The sequence below is a fragment of the Mandrillus leucophaeus genome, unplaced genomic scaffold (assembly GCF_000951045.1).
Source record: "Mandrillus leucophaeus isolate KB7577 unplaced genomic scaffold, Mleu.le_1.0 Scaffold497, whole genome shotgun sequence".
Taxonomy (NCBI): domain Eukaryota; kingdom Metazoa; phylum Chordata; class Mammalia; order Primates; family Cercopithecidae; genus Mandrillus; species Mandrillus leucophaeus.
In genome coordinates, this window is record NW_012105331.1 from 1442738 (window position 1) to 1465568 (window position 22831).

General features: G+C 42.8%; 1 protein-coding gene across 2 annotated transcripts in view; it reads right to left on the reverse strand.

The window, feature by feature from the left end:
• Positions 1-20973, reverse strand: part of SLC27A2 (solute carrier family 27 (fatty acid transporter), member 2) — a 72192-nt gene extending 51219 nt beyond the window's left edge. The window contains exons 1-3 of one of the 2 annotated variants that reach the window (XM_011995770.1): positions 20269-20973; positions 5752-5961; positions 1023-1181 (exon numbers count right to left, since the gene is read on the reverse strand). In XM_011995770.1, coding sequence (XP_011851160.1) covers positions 1023-1181; positions 5752-5961; positions 20269-20746 — 847 coding nt within the window. In that variant the 5' untranslated portion in view covers positions 20747-20973. The remainder of the gene's footprint in view (positions 1-1022; positions 1182-5751; positions 5962-20268) is intronic. The other variant, XM_011995771.1, reaches the window with a different exon arrangement.
• Positions 20974-22831: the final 1858 nt, after the last annotated feature.

Here is a 22831-nt window from a genome sequence, read left to right on the forward strand (position 1 = left end):
TATGTGTGTGTATATACATATGTGTATATATTTTTATATATACATATATGATTATTTAAAATGAAATGCCACATGGGAGAAAAAGTTGCTTTTTAGTTCAGTCAGAAAGTTACAGATAGCTTCCTGGAAGAGGTGGCTATTGAACTTTGCGGTAACGTATACAAGTGACATAAATCCTCCTGGAAGGAGAGAGGATGGCAACTCCAATTTGAATAGTAAAGTCTGAGAAGGAAAGAGAAGAGATGGCAAGCCAAGCCAAGTATTCTGATGGAGTTGCCATCTTCTCTCCTTCTAGTAGAGCTGAAAAGCTGTGGAAACAGGGGAGGCTGCAGAAGAGTGCACACAACTGAAGAAGTTTAAATCAGATGCTGATGGAGATCAACATGTAAGTTTCTAAAGATGGAAATGACATGACATAGAATCTAAGATTCAAGTGTCATAACCTAGATACAGATAATTTTTTATTTTTATTTTTATTTTATTTTTCACAGTTGAGGTCTCACTCTGTCAACCAGCTTGGAGTGCAGCGGTGCAATCACAGCTCACTGCAATCTTGAACTCTTGGACTCAAGCAATTCTCTTACTTCAGCCTCCTGGGTAGCTGGGACTACAGACTCGAGCCACCATGCCTGGCTATTTTTTTTTTTTTTTTTGTAGAGATGAGGTTTGCTCTGTTGCCCAGGCTGGTCTTGAACTCCTGGCCTCAAGCAATCCTCCTGCCTTGGTCTCCCAAAGTGCCGGGAATACAGGTGTGAACCATTGCACCCAGCTCTAAAATATTTTAAAGGAGTTTCTCTCTTGATATACTGAACAATTATAGCATTATATTATTAGATAAGCAGGCATGAAAAAACAGATTATTTTAGATGCTTGCTTGTAATATGAGTCAAATAGCCTTATTGTTAAAGCAAAATTGAAGACTGTTCCGAGCAGACAGCAGCGTAGCCAAATTTTATACTACTGTTCCTTGTGAGAAAATGTAAATGTGCACTCGCCTCCAACACTTTGTAGGAAAAGCTTACCAGCCACAATACATCCATGAAAGCCAATCAATAGTGCAGCACTGTGGTACAAGGGCAGAGTGATATAGATGACATCATCTGCCTTCAATCCGCTTACAAAAGCGAGGCCAGTTCCATACCATATGCGCTGATGAGTGATCATGGCCGCTTTTGGAAGACCTTTGCAAATATACAAGAGAAGGTATGAGTTAACCAAGATTGGGCATTTACAGTGTAGGAGAGAGATCTGGCTTAGGAAGATTAATCATCCTGTATTTTGAGAATTGCACTGGGAAGGGCCATGACCGGTTAGACCAGAAGTTGACACATTTTTTCTATAAAGGACCAGAGAGTAAATGTTTTAGGCTTTGTGGGTCATACAATCTCTGTTGCAACAACTGAACTCTGCTATTGTGGTCAAAAGCAGCCATACACACACACATAAATGGAGTGTGGCTGTGTTCCAATAAAACTTTATTTATAAAAACAGGTGGGAGGCTGTATTTGGCCCACAAGCCACAGATTGCTAACCCCTGAGTTAGATGGTTAGATGGTAGTAATCTGAAGAGAAACAGAAAACAGAGGAATGAATGTCTATTGAATTTCTGCTCTGTGGCTACCATTTTGCATGAAATTTAAAAAATGTCATTTAATTTCCATAACATATTTATGTATGACATAAACAGAATTATATTCTCCAATCCACAGATGTGAAGGCTGGGAGTCAGAGAGATTTCTTATGTACTGGAGTTAGTTTATACAAACAAAGCAAATATGAACATTTCCTTATATGTTCTTGCCTTTTCCATTAAAAAATATGCACACTCAGCCGGGTGCGATGGCTCACACCTGTAATCCCAGCACTTTGGGAGGCCAAAGTGGGTGGATCACAAGGTCAGGAGATCGAGACCAGCCTGGTTAACATGGTGAAATCCTGTCTCTACTAAAAATACAAAAAATTAGCCAGGCGTGGTGGTGGGCACTTGTAGTCCCAGCTACTTGGGAGGTTGAGGCGGGAGAATGGCGTGAACCTGGGAGGTGGAGGTTGCAGTGAGCTGAGATAGTGCCACTGCACTCCAGCCTGGGTGACAGAGTCAGACTCTGTCTCAAAAAAAAAAAAAAAAAATGCACACTCTTTTGCATGTTTTTTGTCTCTGCTGCTTAACACTGTTTATTGGAGATTTGTTCATGTTTGTACATAGAGATTTTTCTTATTCATTTATTTATTCTCTTTCTCAGCTCCTTCAGAAGTCCTTTTATGAGTCTATTATAATTTATTTATACTATTTGCTGTTACAAATGATGCTGCAGTGAAGAACCTCGTCCATATGGCAGTTCACATATGAATGACACCATATCTTTTGGATAAATTCACAGAAGTGAGATTGTTGTGTCAAAAGATAAAAGATGGCCAGTCCTGTAATCCCAGCACTTTGGGATGCTGAGGCAGGAGGATCGCTTGAGCCCAGGAGTTCAGCACCAGTCTGGGCAACATAGTGAGACCCCTCCTCAACAAAAAGTAAAACAAATTAGCTGGGCGTGGCAGCATGCATCTGTAGTCCTAGCTACTTGGGTGGGAGGATTGCTTGAGCCCAGGAGGTTGAGGCTACAGTGAGCCCTGATCCTGCCACTGTACTCCAGCCTGGGCAACAGATTGAGTCCCTGTCTCAAAAAAAAAGTCTTTGTAATCTTGATAAATAACTGCCACATTGCCAGTTATAAGGGGTGTCCCCATTCATTCTCCTACCAGCAATACATGAGTATGCCTGTTTCCTCCTAGCCTTGTCAATGTGTGCTCTTAAATGTTGGGACCTTTGCCAGTCAGAAAGGTGAAAAACGGTATCTCCATGTAGTTTTAGTACATTAGACTAAATGCGTTTGCATATTCTTAACCATAATTTATATACGTTTTTTGTAAGATTTTCTTCTGTTAAGTGTTTGCTTATATTGTTTCCCATGGAAGAACAGTTCAACTGGGGAGGGCATGAAGTCACTGGGAAGGGGACTAAGGAGTTTCAGATTCTGAGTGGGTAAGTAGACTTCATGAAGAGGAAGACAGATCTCTGTTGACTCAGATTCTTTAATACTTGATGGTACATTCACCGGATATTGCCCAAGTAGCAGCAACTTGTTCCGAGGCAGACAAATATGGTCAGCAACCTACCATTATTGTAAATACAATTCAAAATTCATTTTCTTTGACAATGGGCCAGTTTTTTTGTTTTGTTTTATATATTATTATTAATATTATTTTTGAGATAGTCTTTCACTCTGTTGCCAGGCTGGAGTGTAGTGGTGTTCAAGGCTCACCACAGCCTCAGGTCAAGTGATCCTCTTGTCTCATCCCCGCAAGTATCTGGGACCACAGGTGTGCACCACCATGCCTGACTAATTTATTTATGTATATTTTTTGTAGAGACGAGGTCTTGCTTTATTGTCCAGACTGATCTTGAACTCTTGGCTTCAAGTAAGCCTCCCATCTTGGCCCCAAAGTGTTGGGATTGTAGATAAGAGCCATCGTGCCTGGCCTCTGAGTTTTTTAAAAAGAAATGCTCATCTTTGTTGCGCTGAAGTACTTTCAGAACTTTCCTAAATTAAGATTTTGTATTAATGAAGAAATGAGAATATCTGGTAACTATTATATAATTTTGTGCCAATGACTTCCTTTCAGGAACAGGAACATTTGTTCTCCAACTGTTTAAATGAATTCTTTTAATTAATGTTTACAAGAGTAACTTAGCAATTTTTTTTTTCTACAGACAGTGTCTTGCTCTGTCACCCAGCATGGGGTACAGTGGCACATCACTGTAGCCTCAGACTCCTGGGCTCAAGTGATCCTCCCACCTCTGTCTCCCAAGTAGCTAGGACTACAAGGTGTGCCACTATGCCAGCTAATTTTTTAATGTTTTTGTAAAGATGGGGTCTTGCTATGTTGCCCAGCCTGGTCTCAAACTTTTGGGCTCAAGTGAACCTCCTGCCTTAGCCTCCCAAAGTTCTGAGATTATAGATGTGAGCCACTGTGCTTGGCCTAGTAAATATTTGATTCAGAGAAAATGAAAAAAGTAAAATAAACACCCATTCAATTGTCTTCCAATTAAATATAAATTCTGACTTAAGAGATTAAATCAGAGAATGCTCATTCTCCTTTTTCTCCCTAAAAGGAATTTTCTATTTGACTGTGAAAACAGCATTATAACAAAGTTTCATACTTGTTTACACAGTACTAAGACTGAATTTCCCCCTCACTAACCAAGGGCTCAATCCTTTCCCAAATAAACATTTACAATTTAATTTTACCATTCTATTAAGAAATGATGATAAAAGTCCCATATGTTAAGGGAATGTCTGTGTGCAGCAGAAGCAATTGGTTAATTGTGCCAGCTCACCTTTCTGTTGGCCTGGCAATAAAAATAAAAAAATAAAAAAATGAGAGAGATTATGTTTTGGGCACCAGCTTTAATATATCAATTCTGGCTTCTTCTCATTTACTTAAATACTTAGCAAAAGTGACCGTATGAAGTGAGGCCAACAATCAGGTTAAACTCAGGTCCAGGAACTGTGAGCTCAGGTGGGTGCTGAGGGCCTGTCGAGGCGAAGGAGACAGTTCCTGTCAGCTGTAGCTGAGATAAAAGGCTCAAAGGACATTTTAGCCTGGTCTGTTGATTATTTAACAAGGAGAAGACATGTATTACCTGCTTAAATTAAATTAAAATTTTAATCAACAGAGGTAAAAGACTCACAGATTCAATTTTCCAATATTGATAATAGTAATTGGCATGCTGGGGCTGACTTCCTGTCCTTCTTTTAAATATACCCCTCAGGCTTCATATTATTACATTTTGGTCTTCCTGGCCTATAGTAGGCAGACACTAAATATCTATCACATGAACAAACAAGAAGGTACTAGGGATAGAGCTGTCAATTGTATGAGCTGTGGAATCAGCCTCCAAGGTGAATCCTGACAGTTCTAATGCTTATCTTGGGAAGTTCTTAACCTCTCTAAGTATCATTTTCTGAATCTCTAAAATGGAAGTAAAAATAGTACCCATGTCAAGAGTAGGGGCAGAATCTTATCAACAAATGTTGTAAAGCCCCTTGAAGAATGCCTAGTACACATACTACCCTTAATATTGCTTCTTCCATAGAGCAGTGCTCCCATGACATTGTTAATTGGTAGTATTTCTTCTTAGTGGCTCATAATGGTGCAGCTTACAGTTGAAGGCATCCTAGATTTGATGAAATACAGTATTTTAGGCCTTATGCTATAGCCACCCCACATCCACAGCACCAAACAGCTCCAAATCAGTGTTGCATGGGAAGATAATGGTTAAAACATTTATATAAACAGAACCCCCAGTTGTTCACTGGTCTTCTCCTGTGTTCCATTTATAATCAATTATAAAGTCTATATGGACTCCGGACATAATATAATCAAAACACAACAAGCATGAAAAACAATTCCAACTACCCATTCAGTGTCAAATCTCATTCATCATCATAACTCCTTCTGTAGTTCTTGGTTAACCTCTTTATCTGTTCTATACCAACTGGGGGAAAATAGGCATAGCTTGGAGAAACCCAAATGAGATCACATGCTATGAAATAAGATCAGTTCCCACAGGCAAATAACTAAATCTCCTGAAGTATTAGTTATCCAATAAGTTTTGCCAAAGAAAGAGATTTGAAAACCTGTGCCAACATTTAACTCCTTCAGATCCATTTTTTTGGGGAATCCCCCCTTTATTTTTACCTGTGGTTCCAGAAGTATAGATGTATAAGGCAGGAGTGGAAAAAGTGACCTCAGACCTCCATGACTCTGGGGTAGGTTCAGCTGATACTTCATCCACTTTGTCCAGGAAAGAGTCAACCCCATCTGTGTTAGAAGTTCTGCTCACATAATAGATGGACACATCATCTTTTTTAAGGCTTGGCAGTATCTCTTCAACAGCTGCTTGTAGGTCTTAATTTAATAAGAAAAAAATCAAAACAACTAAATCAGTCTATTAAAGTTCTATTAGTGCATCAATAAGCATCATAATTTTATTTTCAGCATATTTTTTTTTTGCTTAAATGTGTGGACATGACAAATGATGCTTATCATTATGTATTTTATATTATTATTATTATTATTTCAATGGAGAGGGGGTCTATGTCAACCAGGCTGGTCTCGAACTGCTGGCCTCAAGCAATCCTCCCATCTTGGCCTCCCAAAGTGTGGGGATTACAGAGCTCGTGAGCCACTGCACCCAGCCCTATTATGCATTTTAAACATGAAATTTACTACATTTGAAAAAAAATCACGAGATTCCAATACTGAGGGAAGGTTGGGTTTTGATGGTTTCACAAGCATAGCAGATGGTTGGCTGAAATCTGTACTTCTTGTGGCAAGTGCAAACCAATGGACATATGGGCAAAACCCAAGAAATATCAGTGTGTAACTGATATATATCTAAATATAACTCCAGAAATAAATGTAGCTATTCCTAATATGTGCCACACAGGACTAAAGATGAAAAAAAGAGAGAAAATTTTAAGGAAGGAGAAGAGAAATGAAAAGAAGGGAGCCATGCTAATTAACAAAGATGATAGAAGCTAACTTTATGTAACAATTTTTTCTTATGCATCAGTAACAAGTAATTTCCTAGGAAGGTTAAACTGATCTGAGAAATAAGCTCTAAATTTCATAAGCACATTCTCCAATCTGAGGGGAAAAAAAGGAGTGATTAATTTAGTGCAGTGTTTCCCAACCTGTGGGTCATAATTACAGTAGTGGATTGTTAAAATCATTTAAACTGAGTGATATTTAAAAAAATGAAAAATACTTAAAAGAAGGAAATAGAAATTTTGAAGCACATCTTAACATAGTAAAAGGTAACAGTTCTACTGACAGTTCTACTGCTTATCTTGAGAAGTTCTTAACCTCTCTAAGCATCATTTTCTGAATCTCTGAAGTGGAAGTAAAAATAGCACCCATCTCAAAAGTGGTGGCAGAATCTTATCAACAAATATTATAGAGCTCCTTGAACAATGCCTAGTACACACTACCCTTAATATTACTTCTTCCATATAGCAGTATTCCTATAACACTGTTATAGGAACTATTCTTAATAGATGAACAGGGCTATTCATTTTTAAAAGTTCTGTTTCAGTTATGTGGGTGTGTGGGTACTGGGTCATGCACAAAAGTATTTCTTACTGGGTTAAGGTCAAACATTTTAAAGGCACTGATTTAATATGCAAACCACATTTCAGGCTTGCCACTTGGATTTTGTGCCTTTAAGCAGTAAAGTGAGACTGCTTTTAAGCCTACTTGTCTTGAATTGTGATAACGGAAGTGAATATACTTATTCTTTTTTTTTTGTTTTGTTTTGAGATGGAGCGTCGCTCTGTCACCCAGGTTGGAGTACAGTGGCGTGATCTCGGCTCACTGCAACCTACGCCTCCTGGGTTCATGCCATTCCCCTGCCTCAGTCTCCCAGTAGCTGGGACTATAAGTGCCCGCCACCACGCCCGGCTAATTTTTTGTATTTTTAGTAGAGACAGGGTTTCACGGTGTTATCCAGGATGGTCTCGAGCTCCTGACCTCGTGATCCACCCACCTCGGCCTCCCAAAGTGCTGGGTAGGAAGGTGACTAAATGTATCAGGGAATTACCTTGGGGAGGCTATACCTAATTCATCTGATATGCTTTGTTTTTCAGATGTTTGTGTATGATATCTCCATGAAGACAAGAAATATCACCAGGATAGATGCATTTAAAATTTAAAAAAATATTTTAATCAAAAGACTCATGCACCTGGTAACAATAAATCAAATAGTACAAAAGGGTTTATAATGAAAATAAACAAGTCCTTACCCAGGCCTTCCTCACAACTAAAGCTATTGCCTAGGGGAAACCACTGTCAATTTTTTAAATTAAATTAAATTAAATTAAATTAATTAATTAATTTATTTTGAGATGAAGTATCACTTTGTCACTCAGGCTGGAGTGCAGTGGCGTGATCTCGGATCACTGCAAAGCTCCACCTCCCGGGTTCCTGCCATTCTCCTGCCTCAGCCTCCCGAGTAGCTGAGACTACAGATGTCTGCCACCACACCTGGCTAATTTTTTTTTTTTTTTTGTATTTTTAGTAGAGATGGGGTTTCACTGTGTTAGCCAGGATGGTCTTGATCTCCTGACCTCGTGATCCACCTACTTTGGCCTCCCAAAGTGCTGGGATTACAGGTGTGAGCCACAGCACCCAGCCCACCATTGTCAATTTTTTAAAAGCTGTTTCTTCTGGCAATTACCTCTCCATCACCAAAATATATGCATTTCCTGCTAGTTCTTGGCCTATCAATTTTGATTCCTACTTCCATTTCACCCTGTCCATTTCTGACAGTTATTATCTTCACTTTACATTGTCTAGGGTAATAGCATTTACATTTAACATTTATTCTGATACCATTATTCTGTCTTCCCAGCTTTATGGATTTGCTCTAGAAGCTGAAAACCAACAATCAGAATCAACACAATTATGACTATGAAAATACTCACTGCAGAGCCAAGTAAAGTGCTATGATTGTACTTTCTTTATTGAACAGTTCTCTTTTTTTCTTTTGCCCCAAGAATCTCTATTCCCCTCCTTTACATTTTTTTTTTTTTTAATTTTTGTCTGGTTGCTCTCTAGTCCTTCAGCACTTCAGAAAGGTTACCAGAAACATGACTGTTGCAGAAACTGGGATGGCAGCATCCACTCCTGTGCCACTGCCTTGGCTCACGTCCTCATTATATCCTACCTAGATTATTGCTATAGCCTCCTGACCAATGTCCTGCCCTTGAGTCTCTTCCTGCTTCTAATTTATCAGCTTCACTCTCATCCAACTTCTTGCTGCCACCCTGTTTTTTAGGGCTGTTCATCCCTTGTCACAGAATCCACTCCCCTTATTCGGGAGGTCCAGAGGTCCCTCCCAGTCCCACTCCTGCTGGTATTCTGTGTCATCTCCTACTCTCTACCTCTTGCCCTCTTTCCTCTAACCACACTGATGTATGGACAATCTCTGAAGGTACCCGTATGTTCACGTCTCATTACTTTTGTCCAGGTTGTTTCATGGTCTCTCACCCGCTGGTCACCTGGAAAACTCCTGCTTATCCTTCAAGACTCAGTGTAGGTAGCACTTCTTTTCTGTTACCTTCCCCCCTCCCCACAAAGTTAGCTGCTCCCTTCTACAGCTCCCATAGAAGCCCGTATTTACAATTATCAGGGCACTTATATACAGTCTGATAGGGTTCAATTTTTTTTTTCTTTTGAGACAGGGTCCTGCTCTGTCTCCCAGGCTGGAGTGCAGTGGTGTGATCATGGCTTACTGCAGCGTCAACCTCCTGGACTCAAGTGATCCTCCCATTTCAGCCTCCCAAGTAACTGGGACTACATGAGTACCATATGCCCAGCTAACTTTTTGTAGAGATGGTGTCCCACTACGTTGCCCAGGCTGATCTCCAACTTCTGAGCTCAAGCAATCCTCCCACCTCTGCCTTTCAAAGTGCTGGGATTATAGGTGTGAGCTACCATGCCTGGCAGATGTGGTTTAATTCATTTTCTCCTCTATTAGACAGGGAGATCTTTGAAATTAAGCTCATAACCAAATCATCTTTGCACCCCCAGAACTACTAGATAAGTGCTCAATAAATGTTTATAATTGAAAAAATTTGCACAAAGTATGATATTAGTGTGGAAGAGACAGAGGAATAAGCTAAAGCTGCTTACAGGATTCAGATCTGCGAGTTGATAAACCTTTAAGAAAACATAATGTAAGATGAAATAATTTCTGAGATACAAGTATGCCTTGCTTACAAGTAAGGGCCCACAGAGGTAAATTTAAAAACAGCAACTCCTACTGCTAAAGAACGGTGAAATCTCCTGTCTTTCCTCCTGTCATGAGACTCAGGGTCCATAGTCAAACAACCCGTTCATAAGTTACCTGGATCCATTCTCATTCCCTCCCTCCCAACATTTATTCAACATCTGTTTAAAGAGTGTTCCCTGTGTGCCAGGCAGGTCTCTACACGCTGGATATGACAGTGAGCAAAACACTGTCCCTGTTTTCATAGAGCCCAGGTCTAATAGAGGAGAAACAAACAAAAATCAAAATAAGTGGCCATAGGTGTCACAACTGGGGAAGGAGAAGGTATTTGGGGAGCAGGTGGTGGTGGGGGGGCAGAAAGACGACCTAGAAGAAGTGCCCTGTAAACTGAGACCTGAAAGATGAGCAGATGGTGGAGATGAAGATTCGCTGGGACTGACTAAGCCTGCGTCTGGGCAGTGGAACGGCTTATGCAAAGGCCCAGAGCCAAAGCAGCCTGAGGCCCGAGTAACCAAAAGAGGTTAAAGCTGACTGGAATGTGGAGTAGGAGGGGAATAAGGTTGGGAGAAGAGGCTGGAGACTTAGAAAGCAGGTCCCTGAGGGCCTGGCTTAAGCCAGGCAAGTGGACTGGAGGGGCAGTGAGCAGAGGTAGGGAGACCAGCTGTTAGATGAAGCTTGTCTACACTGTGTAGGCAGCGGTGGGTAGAGAGAAGTGAATGTACTCAAGAGATATCTGGTATGTAGAATAGATAGGACTTAGTAACAGTCTTTTTTTTTTTTTTTTCTTTTTTCTTTTTCACCTCCAAGTAATCATCTTAATGGGGGGAAAATGGTAGGTCAAAAGGGACTTTAAGTTTTTCCGTACTTTTTTTTTTTTTTTTTTTTAAGAAAAATGTACTCACAGCTAGCCTGGGCAACATGGCAAAACACCTCTATAAAAAAAATACACACACAAAAAAATGTTAGCCGGATGTGGTGGCGCACACCTGTAGTCCCAGCTACTTTGGAGGCTGAGGTGGGAGGATCACCTGAGCCTGGGAGGTCAAGGCTGCAGTGAGCCATGATTATGTTACTGGACTCCAGCCTGGGCAACAGAGTGAGACCCTGTCTAAAAAAAAAAAAAAAAAAAAAGGAACCTTAAAAAAAAGAAAAATGTACTCAGGTATTAGTATGAAACATTAATAATAACAAAAGGAAATGTAATTAAGCTGGTGTCATGCTTGATCACAGTCTAAGCAACTTCACATCATGTGTACTTCATTCATGTTCCTAGCTGGCTCTCTGCAGGCATGTAGTCTGTGATTCCTGACCTTTTATGCAAGTCATCTAATCTGAAGGGAGGGCCATTGCCCCTGCCCTACACCATTTCCTTCCATCTCCTGTAGGCTGTTGGTATAGATTTGTTATTTGGGCAGACTTGAGTTTCCAGTGGCTTGCCAACCATATCAGGACACACTATGGAAGCCTTTCTTCCCTTAAAGATGTAGAAAGAAAAAATGAAATTTGAAAGGAAATTCTGGATGTGAATCTACCTGTCAACTATCTAGTTGATATTTAATGTCTTTTTTTTATTTTGAGATGGAGTCTCACTCTGTCACCCAGGCTGGAGTGCAATGGTGTGATCTCAACTCACTGCAATATCTGCCTCCTGGGTTCAAGCGATTCTCCTGCCTCAGCCTCCCGAGTAGCTGGGATTACAGATGCCTGCCACCACACCCGGCTAATTTTTGTACTTTTGGTAGAGATGGGGCTTCACCATGTTGGCCAGGCTGGTCTTGAACTCCCAACCTCAAGTGTGATCTACCCACCTTGGCCTCCCAAAGTGTTGTGATTACAGGCATGAGCCATTGTGCCTGGTTGGCCTACATATTTTCTAATTTAAGCATAAAATATCTATCTATCTTTTATAATTCTTATTGTAAAGTCTGCTCATCTAAGAGTGAATATCAACTAGAACATATAAGCTATAATTCTATTTGTCAAGGTTGGGTTCTCTGAGACTCTGAGATGTGCATGCAGGAGTGCTCTTGGGAATGGGACCTGTGAGGCTGCAAGGGAAGTAGACTCGATAGAGGGAGACATTGAACTGTAATGCAGACACATCAGAAGCCTCCCTCAGCAGATCCTCTAATCCTAAGGGGACTCTGGACCTGGGATGCCCTTCAGGGTTGTCCCAAATTAAGGGAGGTAGGCTGTGCCTTCACACCTGCCCTTTGACCAGCCCAATGGACTCACGCTGGGGTGGTGGTGCTTAACCTTGGGCAAAGTGTCTCTCTTCAACCAAGGACAAGTCCTGGGAGAGGTCTCAGCTGAGAGCTCCCAGGTGCTGAAGAGTGAGTCTGCCAGTCCTAAAGCGGGGATCTGGGTGGCACATCACAGCATGCACCCACCTCTCTCATTACTAATAACAAACATTTAAAATTTTCATTTGCATAGAACTGTTGGTATAGTTTTATACATATATCACTTCACATAATTTTCATAAAAACCCTGTGATATAGATACCAGTAATCTTATTTCTACAAATGAGAAGAGATTCACCAAGCCAGTGTATGGAGGGTCACGTGCAAAATGAAAAGAATCATTCTGGGTTTCTGAGATTCCCACCTCCTTGTATGAGCCATTCAGATTAAGTTCTAGCAAAGTGCCTTAGTTCTTGGAAGAGGCTGGCTGCTTGGCCTTCTGCTCAGTGCTTGTTCAATCATGTGGATCTGCCTTTAATGAGTAACATGGATGATCTTTTCTTGAAGAGCAAAACCTCAAGCTTTATTGAAAGTTTGAGTATGAGAAACAGTAGTCACAGAAAGTTGCCTGAAGGGTGTAGAGCAGCTCCATCAGTTAGTTCTTCATCAGTATAGTTTTAAGTTATAGACTGAAATAAACCCTTAGAGAAAGAGCACACACTTGGGTGTTGAAAAATCAAGTGATTACAACACCACTCCCCCATCCCCTTAAAGTCTGTTCAAAGAAAATTTTAAAAAATTAAGGTAGCATATTAAGTCTGTCCCTGCCTTTTTTTTTTTTTTTTTTTCAGGAAAAAGGAATTTTCTGAATAAACAAGCCCATTGCTAGAAGGCAGGGAGATTGGGTGGGTGGTGAGCTGAATCAATCTTCATTACTAAGGCGTTAGGTGCTCAGGCTAAACCTGCAGCTTTCCAATAGAAAAACATTCAGTTTAGTAGCTTGTTCTGCTACTAGACTGCCTCAGTGAATGAGTAACTGACTGGATTAAACAAAACACCCCAGAAATATTTACCAAGAAGGTAAGGTCCAAAAGGAAGGTAGTGAAAGGAAATGTACTCTCATCATGAAATGGTTGGTTAATGAGCAAGTCAAGCTTGAAGGTTTATCTCTTTTCTTCACTCAGGAAAGCAACTGAAACACAAACTAGTACTATTAATAACATAGTCCTTGAAGACAATCTAAAAATAGTTCCTAAAATGCCATTTGTAACTGTAATTTTGTATCTCAATCATTGGCAGTTTGGAATGATAGTATTTTGTACAGCAAGATGACACATATTATAATACTATATATATATGTAGAGAGAGACGTGTGTGTACTCCTCCCTCTTCCCCACACAAAACAAACCACCCAGAGGTCATAAAAATGCTTAAGTTCCACCAGGAGTAAGCAAAAATTTAACAAGGAAATACATTCTCATTTTACATTTATGTAATTAAGTAGTAATCTCCTTGATGTTAATTTTTATTTCTCCAAGTTAAAGTTCTTGCTTATATGAACTCTTGCTTTCTAGATAGCCCTGGAATCAAAGGTAATTCCTTATCCTGAGTTACTAGGTCACACAAGGCCTTACATAATTGTTAGCATTTGATATCTGTAAGCAACCATGTCATCTGTCTACCAACAATCTACTTCCTTTTTCTCAGAGGCTGTGGGAAGGTCCTTTTCAAATACTAGCCACTTATTATATAGAATAATCTGAACTCTATCCTTATCTTTCAGATTCAATAACATTAACACCTGATTCAGAGTTTGTTTTTACCTCTTAATTCCCTGTTTCTGAAGAAAATAAAGTACATTCCCATATATGCCAGCAAAGTGCTAATTTTGTTCTTGGATGGAGATGTACAATCACCTCCTTTGCAAGCTTCAGTTAAGAGCAGTGAAAGAAGAAAAATTTTAGAGAATATCTTTAAGCTACCTTTCCTTGGGCTACTAGGCTGGGAAACCCAGTCCTTGGATATATTAATCATTTGGTGTCTGGGTTTCTGTCCTTGCACAGGGTCCTCCACCATCCTACTCACAGATCCTTTCCAGCCCATCCTGTGCTCACCACCGGCTTGCTCGCTGCACTGAGACCCGAGGAGAACACCGCTGTCCTACCATGCACTGCCAGAGGGCTGGACACGGTTATTGATTAGGAGGACATTTGGGAGATAAGTAAGCCTGTAGTAGGGTAAGGCCGGGCCCAGCGGAGATTGAGTTTAAATGGATATTTTCACATCTGATTTTGTTACATCATTTTTCAGGCCCTCATGCCCAACCCAGTGGTCCTTAAGCTTCAGGGAAGAAAGCCTGTCACAATCAACCAGAATAATGGAACCCATTAATTCAACAGACACTATCTATCTATTATGTATGTATGTATGTATGCATCCATCCATCCACCTACGTACTTACCTACCTACCTACCTATCTGGACAGTCTCACTCTGTCACCCTGGCAATGGTGTGATCTTGGCTCACTGCAACCTCTGCCTCCCAGGTTCAAGTGATTCTTGTGCCTCGGCCTCCCGAGTAGCTGGGATTACAGGTGCCCGCCCCATGCCCGACTAATTTTTGTATTTTTAATAGAGACAGGGTTTCGCCATGTTGGCCAGGCTGATCTCAAACTCCTGACCTCAGGTCAGGAGGCCCATCTTGGCCTCCCAAAGTGTTGAGATTACAGGCATGAGCCACCACGCCCTGCCCAACAGGCATTTATTGACTGCCTACTATGTGCTAGACATTACTAGGGAATTATTCAAAGATGTATGAGAGAATTCTAAGCCTTTGAGACAAAGTGCATTGAAGCACCTCATTTAAGTTACTCCTTGGGCAGCCCAAAGAGGTGAGAAGAGTGGAGATTAGATTATTTCTGTGCCTTGATTCTGGACTAAAGTTGGCATTAAAAAATTAAATATTTCCTTCTGTGGAAGTGAGGCCACTGCTGTTGGCCATTCTTTGGACTCTCTGAGTCCCTATTTTTTCCATTTCCTGAGTCCCTTCAGGAAACAGCTTAAAAAAATGACTATTATTAAGTCCAGCCTGCCATTGTTCTTACATCGCAATACACTTTAATGAAGCATCTCACTGTTTTAAGCACCTGATCAGAAGTGCCTCTGGTGCTCCTTTTGCCTGGAATGCCCCCTTCCCCCAATGCATTTGTCCAGCTCAATAGTCAGTGCCCCCAAAAAGCCTTCTCTTGACCTCTGCTTGTTTTTCTACAGCACTTGTAGCTCTCCCAGCACACCGAGCACATTCTCCTGGGTGTCACAATCATTTGTGCATGCGGTTTAGTTCTTTTACTGGACTGTAAGATCCTTGAACGAATTCATCTTCTTATTTCTCCATCCCATCATGGCAGAGAGAAAACTAGCTTGCACATTGTTGGGACTCTCTCTTTTTCTTTTCCTTTTTTTTTTTTTTTTTTTTGTGGCTTCTCCTCCAAATGTTTCTTGCTTTGAAAATCAAATTGTCGTACCATCAGTTTTTCTCAATCTAAACTCAAAAGTTTGGATGACAAGGGTTATCCTTGGTCTCAACACTTGTTTTGTAATGAAGTTCTTCGGTCTTAGAGCTTTTAATGATGCAATATTTTTGAAAGCTATTGTAAGCATTTTCCTTTATCACATTGTTTAAAGGAGGTCTAATTTTGCTTTCTGCAACCTTGCAACAGCAGGTCAAAGGTAATCTGGAACATTTTATAACTTATCTGGGACTCAGTTTTGCAACAGAGAGTATCTTTAACTGTTACTAAAGCCTTGTATCAGAGTAGTGCCTACACGGTGGGAGCCTCGCATGGCTGTGTTGAGTTAGACAGTGTATACCCTGCTAGTGAGCTGACGAGGGGACCTTCAGGAGACCTGGGTTATCTACCTGGTAGAAGAGCTAGTTTAATGATGGTCTTGATGCTAGGATAAATGGAAACAGAACAAATGTACTATCTCAGTCCTCTTTTGTAGGTTTTTATAAACTATCCCATATTGTGTGAAATAAAATATATTTTACTGTCTCACCCATATTCTGTATTTGGAAAGTTGTGTGAGAAACTACTGGCCCAGCCAGTTGGCTTTTATTAATTACAACATTGATACAGGTTCTTATCGTTGGAGACAATTTTTCCATGTGATTACCTAGATCATACCCTGCCCTGGAGAATGATCATGAAATGTACAGCAGAGAGAAAGTCATATTCTCCGGGAAACAGTGCTGCTGCTTGATTCAGGGAAGTGTTTGTGAGTCTTGACTTTCTGTAACTACAGTAAAATTGGAAGGAGTAATTGAGTACTGAAATTCCTGTACTCAGCCCTGCAGGGTTGAGTCCTGTTAAGTTTTATAAAGAAATCCCCAAATTCATAACAACTGGATCAATCCTCATGATAAATGCCTCTGTGCTGGTCCTTTACATATACTGCAGAATTTAACTGACAGATGGAGCTTAAGAGCTCTTACTAGCCTACAAGCCCTGGGCTGAAATTCAAAGTATGGAATCAAACTCACATTTATGTATCATGTTCAAGATGGTGTGATAGAATAAACAGTGCCTCGTGAGAAAAAAAAATCTGGGTTCTATCTCTACCTTTCTGTTCCTAACTATCCACTAGACCATGGGCAATTCATATCATCCCTCTAGGCCTTTGTTTATATAGTTATAAGACAATGGGAAGGCCAGTAGCGGTAGCTCATGCCTCTAATCCCAGCACTTTGGGAGGCCAAGGTGGATGGAACATGAGGTCAAGAGATTGAGACCATCCTGGCCAACATGGTGAAACCCCATCTCTACTAAAAACACAAAAATTAGCTGGGCATGGTGGCGGGCATCTATAGTCCCAGCTACCTGGGAGGCTGAGGCAGAAGAATGGCTTGAACCTGGGAGGCGGAGGTTACCGTGAGTTGAGATTGTGCCACTGCACTCCAGCCTGGGCAACAGAGCAAGACTCTGTTTCAAAAACAAAGAAACAAACAAACAAACAACAACAACGAAAAACAATGGGAAACTAGACTGTTTCTCAAAGCCTAGTCCTCAGACCATTTGTTTCAAAATCACCTGGGGTTGGGGGTGGGATTTCTTATAAAAATACACATTCCTGGGCCCCAACATAGTCTTACTGAATCAGCATTTTTGGGGATGAAATTTTATTTTTTTGTTTTGAGACAGGGTCTCACTCTATCACCCAGGCTGGAGTACAGTGGCACAATCACAGCTCAGCACAGCCTCAACCTCCCAGGCTCAAGTGATCCTTTCACCTCGGCCTCCCCAGTAACTGGGACCACAGGCACTCACCATTATGCCCCGTAAATTTTTTTTTTTTTTTTGTAGAGACGGGGTTTCGTTATGTTGCCCAGGCTAGTCTCGAACTTCTGGGCTCAAGTGACCCTCCCTCCTCTGCTTCCCAAAGTGCTAGGATTACAGGAGTGAGCCATAGAGTCCGGCCTCAGAATGTTTTTAAAAGTAAGCTTCCCAGGTGATTCTTAGGCTTATTAAAGTTTCTTCTGTAAACTTTTTTTTTTAAAAGTATAACACATTCATTAAAGTTAGAGGATTATAGGGTTAGAATATCTCTAAGGTCCCTTCCAACACCAAAGAATTCTAAGAATCAAGTCCATTCAACATATTTTCCCATGGGCATGTTTAGTAAACATGCAACTCTGTGACAGACTGTAATTTTGCTTCATGTGCAAAGGTATCTCAGTGATTTGGAAAAACTGACTCTTTTTCAAATATGTGGCCTCCCTCAGAGGTCAGTTGACTGTCCAGAGAGTGCCGTAGGTCCACTGCAAAGTCTGGTTCATGTTTGATTTTAATGTAGAAATTTCCATATATTCTCTATGTAAACACATAGCTCTATGGCAGAAAACTGTTGCCTGGGTGGGAAGAGGGTATCTGGTTGTAATTCTGACTTTATTACAGAACCAAACTGTATTATGGTCATTTAATCCTGAACTTCTTTGTCAACAAAACTCCAAACCCTGTGACCTCCCTCTCAGGGGGCCTGGGATACTAAAGTGATAAACAGAATTTAGATGCCTCTTGAAGTGGTACAAAGATCACTGTGTTAATAATTTCCCTCCAAGTAAGCTGGTAAAGTAATAGGCTTAGGAGAGTCTTCTAGTTACAAAGTAGTGAAGTTACTGCTTTTCTCAGGCAACTAGAAATTAATAGGAATTTTCTTGAAAGGACCATCTCTTCCAAATAATTTAGCCACCTTTAAACTTATCTGTCTGTCTTTCTTTCTTTTTCTTTTTTTGAGATGGAGTCTCACTCTGTCCCCCAGGCTGGAGTGCAGTAGCATGATCTCAGCTTACTGCAACCTCTGCCTCCTGGGTTCAGGTGATTCTCCTGCCTCAATCTCCCAGGTAGCTGGGATTACAAGCACGTGCCACCATGCCCAGCTAATTTTTTTTTTTTTTTAAAGTAGAGATGGGATTTTTGCTATGTTGGCCAGGCTAGTCTTGAACTCCTAACCTCAAGTGATCCGCCCACCTCAGCTTCCCAAAGTGCTGGGATTACAGGCTTGAGCCACCATGTCCAGCCTAAAACTTGGCTTTCTGCTTTTAAACTTTTATACAAAGCCTGTATTTTTTGGATTATTTATTTCATGCCACATGAAGCAGGTGTGTAAGATTCCTGGTTTCTCACAAGTGAATAAACCTTTCATCTTTCTGTAGCCCCTTTAGTTTGCCTCAGTTTCCCCAGCTATGAAATGAAGGGGTAGAGCAACTGGATGCTTCATCCCTTCCAGCACACTTACACTTTACATTCATGCAGAGGAAGACAATAAGATGTAGGAAAGAGGCTGGGTGCAGGGGCTCACACCTGTAATCCCAGCACTTTGGGAGGCTGGGATCCCAGCACAAGGTGGATGGATCGCTTGAGCTCAGAAGTTTGAGAACAGCCTGGGCAACATGGTGAAACCCTGTCTCTACCAAAAATAACAAAAAAATTAGCTGGGCATGGTGGTGCATGCCTGTGGTCCCAGCTACTTGAGAGGCCGAGGTGGGAGGATCGCTTGAGCCTGGGAGGCAGAGGTTACAGTGACCTGAAATAGCACCACTGCGCTCCAGCCTGGGCAACAGAATGAGACTGTCACAAAAAAAAAAAAAAAAAAAAGTAGGAAAGAGCATGACTTCGAATTTGGATAGAACTAGGTTGGAATTTTAAGCCTCAGTTTTCTCAACTGTATAGTGGTGGTGGTGGTGGGCTGGGGGGTAGTGATATGTTATCTCCTGGGCTAATAAAAGCATCTACTATAGCGCTTAGCACAGAAATTCATTCTAGAAAGCTGAGGCTCCTTGGCTCCCTAGACCCCTTCCCTGTCACCCAGGTCTTTCAGCCCACACCTGGGTAGGCCTCTTCTTACTGACTGAGAGAAGGAACCCTTGGTCCTTATTCAAGTGCAGAGACAAGCTCTCTGGGAGGGCAAAGCCATCAGCCCTGTGAGTAACAGGTTCTCTGTCGCTTCCTGGCCTTGTCATCACTTAAGTTACTATTTCAAGTCTGGCTGAAATGTGGCAGGAGGTAACCACAGAACTGAAAGGGTCACTATTGTTATAGATGCAGTGGGGGCTCACAAGGGCCCTGCAGCAGATCCCCAATATCTTCTCTCTGGGGATCAGGTGGGGTCACCTTTGTTCTGCAGGGAGGGGACAGGGATGCTAACAGCAGTTGAGAGCTGGAAGCACCATTGAAACCTGCCTCATTAGAGAGGAGCAAACCAAGGGACAGAGAGAAGTGACTTTCCCATGATCACACAGCCAGTCAAGCAGCAGAGGTGAGAAGAGCCCCTCTGGATCCACTAGAGTTCGCACTCAAGAGCCTCTGCATTTTAATGCAAATGTTATAAGTATTGATTAAGAGCTTGGAATTTGGAGATAGATGGCTGGGCATGAGGCTTCACCTCTCAGGAACTCAGTGGTCTCATCTATAAAAGTCCTATAACAAACCCTACCCATTGTGAGGATTAAAAGCCACACTGCCTGTAGAGTGCTTAACACAGAACCTAGCACATAATTAGCTTCCACAACAGGTGGTTCTAAATGATCATTATTTGCGATTCAAGGAAACACTGCCAACCTCTTTTTCTGTACCTCCAGTTCCGATCTGACCTCCCTCTGCGAACCCCTTATGCCACGCTGTGGCTCCTTAGTCAAGGCGCCGAGAAGCCCTGGTGCCAGGGCAGGGCAATCCTCGGGGCTCACCTGGCGACGCCAGCAGCACCTTCGCCCCGCAACACTGGAAGCAGTGCAGCAGGGACTTCGCGCGGATGTTGTAATTGAGGCACGCCATGGCACAGCCCAGCTTCACCAGCCCCAGCCACAGCCACACGTAGGCCGGCTCGTTACCCATAAAGAGCGCCACGCAGTCTCCCTGGCGCAGGCCGAGGTGGTCGTGCAGCGCCCGGGCCACCTGGTTGCTGCGCTGGTCCACTTGCGCGTAGGTGAGAGTCTCGTCGCGGAAGAGTAGAAAAGGCTTGTGTGGAGTCTGGCGCGCTTTCTCCAGGAACGCCCGCAGGATGGTGCGAGCCGGCCGCCGCTGCCCGTAGCTGCGCGCCCTCCGGCCCACGGCGGCTACCTTCAAGAAGTAGCCCACGTCCTGGAAGAAGTAGGGACAGCAGAGGTTCACCAGGAGCGGCAGGAACAGCAGCCCCGCCAGGACTGTGTAGATGGCGGAAAGCATGACGGCTGCGGGGCCCTCTGTCCCAGCCAGGGCAGAGGGCGCACCCCGGGAGTGCAGCGCGGCGACTAGGCAGGCTCCGGGCGGACTGGCGGGCTGCGCCGGGGCGCACGCGGCGGGACGCCGGGCTCGTAGTGAAATGAAGGGGAAGACAGAGCTCCTCCGCTGCAGGCACCGCCGCAGGCTCCGGGGCAGGTGTAGTTGTGTGCCGGCTGCCAGGGGTTCCGGGCCGGACTGGCCGGCAGAGCCCGCCCCCTTGTGGGGTGCAGCCACCTGCGCGCCCGGCCCGCCCACGCGGTCCTCCCGGGGCTGGGCAGGCTGCCCTGCGGCTCACCGGAGGCCTCGGCCACCTCCCCGCCCGAGTCTGGAGGTCTGGGGTCAAGTCTGGACCCCCTCGCGTTGTGACCGAAGTACTTTACCTCAAGGAGCCACGGTTTCTTTAAATGGTAATAAGACGCAGTTAGCGGACGTTGAGAATACTAAAGGAGATAATGCAGGCGTGGGGCTAGAATTTGTTACCACTAATAGAGTGGCTTATGGAGATGACACTGTTATTACCGATGAAGTGCCTTATAAATGTCAGACAGTCCTATTATTTATTAATAGCGGGTACCAGGTGCCACTGCCAAACCAGAATCTCATCTCTGCTTCCTGGTCCCAAGGGCTTTCCGCCTGGTCTCTCTTTGTTTCTCAGATTTGCTTCCCAGTCCGACTGCCAGGCGGTCTCCTGTAGCGAAGGCTTCAAGGTTGAACAGAAAATGTCCGCGGCAGTCACGTCCAGCTCATCCCAAGCCCTGCCCGGTGAGTGAGGGCAGGACACCCTAACCTAGTCGGCCCTGCCCGGCCGGGGTAGTCCTGATTTCGTGAGGAGCAGTGCCACACATCACCACGTGAAATCAAGCTTTGACATTATTTTAAGATTTTGTTCTGTTAAGTGATCCTGCTGTTCCCTTATGTTGAAAGTTCGCAAGTGTTGTCAGCACAGTTCACACATTTACTAAGGTGGCTCTGTCAGAGGATAGTATAGTACAGAGAACAATGAGTAAGTGGTACTGGCATGTCTCAGAAACCATTTCTTTTAGAGGAAATGTGAACCTTTCTTTTAATTTGCCTTAGTGCTACTTCTGTACAAAGTGAATGTTCACTACTTGCCACTGAGGAGGGTCAGGATCTAAGTAGTGTTTTATTTTCATCCTCTCCTGTCCTCCTGTGTTCCTCTACCTTAATTTGATACGATAAATACAAATAATGCTTACTCCTCCCAGACACGCTGCTAGAGGCTTCCCTATGTTACATTTTGGGAGCCTCCGTTATTTTATACAGGTGGCACTTTCATGCTCATTTGCAGACAAGAAAGAGAAGCTTCGGTGAATTGAGACAGCTGGTAAGTAATTCGTGGGTTTTGGAACTGGTGTCTGTTTGGTCCCGGGGAACCAACTCTTAGCTTATTCTTGGTAACTATATTATGCTGTCCTCCTATTCTCTAGGTTTCTGTCCATGTCCTCTTTTTTTAGGTGTGTGTAAAGCACACAGAAATGTTTCACATTCCCTCCAGGCCACCCCCTGCTGTTTTTTAGCCTCCTTTTCCTTATCCCTAGTAACTGTTCAAGCAACCTTTCCCTTTTCCTGACTTTCTCATTTCTGATCCAGTTACCTGGTTGCATCATTTCCCTGGGGAAGAATTGAGGGCCTTCATCATCCCTGAGGAGAAAGCAGTAGAAATAACCAAAGTGAGGGCCTGACAGAAACCATTCTCATGTGCACTTCTTTCATGTTGAAGCTCAGAGCCAGCCCTTCCTTTTTCATCCCAATGCCATCCTCATCCCTTGATGGCTAGTCACTTCTGTGTAGCCACCTGCACCCCTCTTTTCCTTAAACAGCTACTGCCTACCCAGAGTGCTAGATTTTTCCCCTCTTATTCTGAGGATCACTTTAACCTCAGTTGGAAGTAAAAGAAAACAAGACCCAAGCTAGCTGAAGCAGAAACAGGAATTTAAGCAGTAACTGGCGAGTCCGGGGCCAAGACATCAAGGATTTTAAATCTATGGCTTGAATGCTGACACCTGGATCTAGTTTCACTTTCACTAT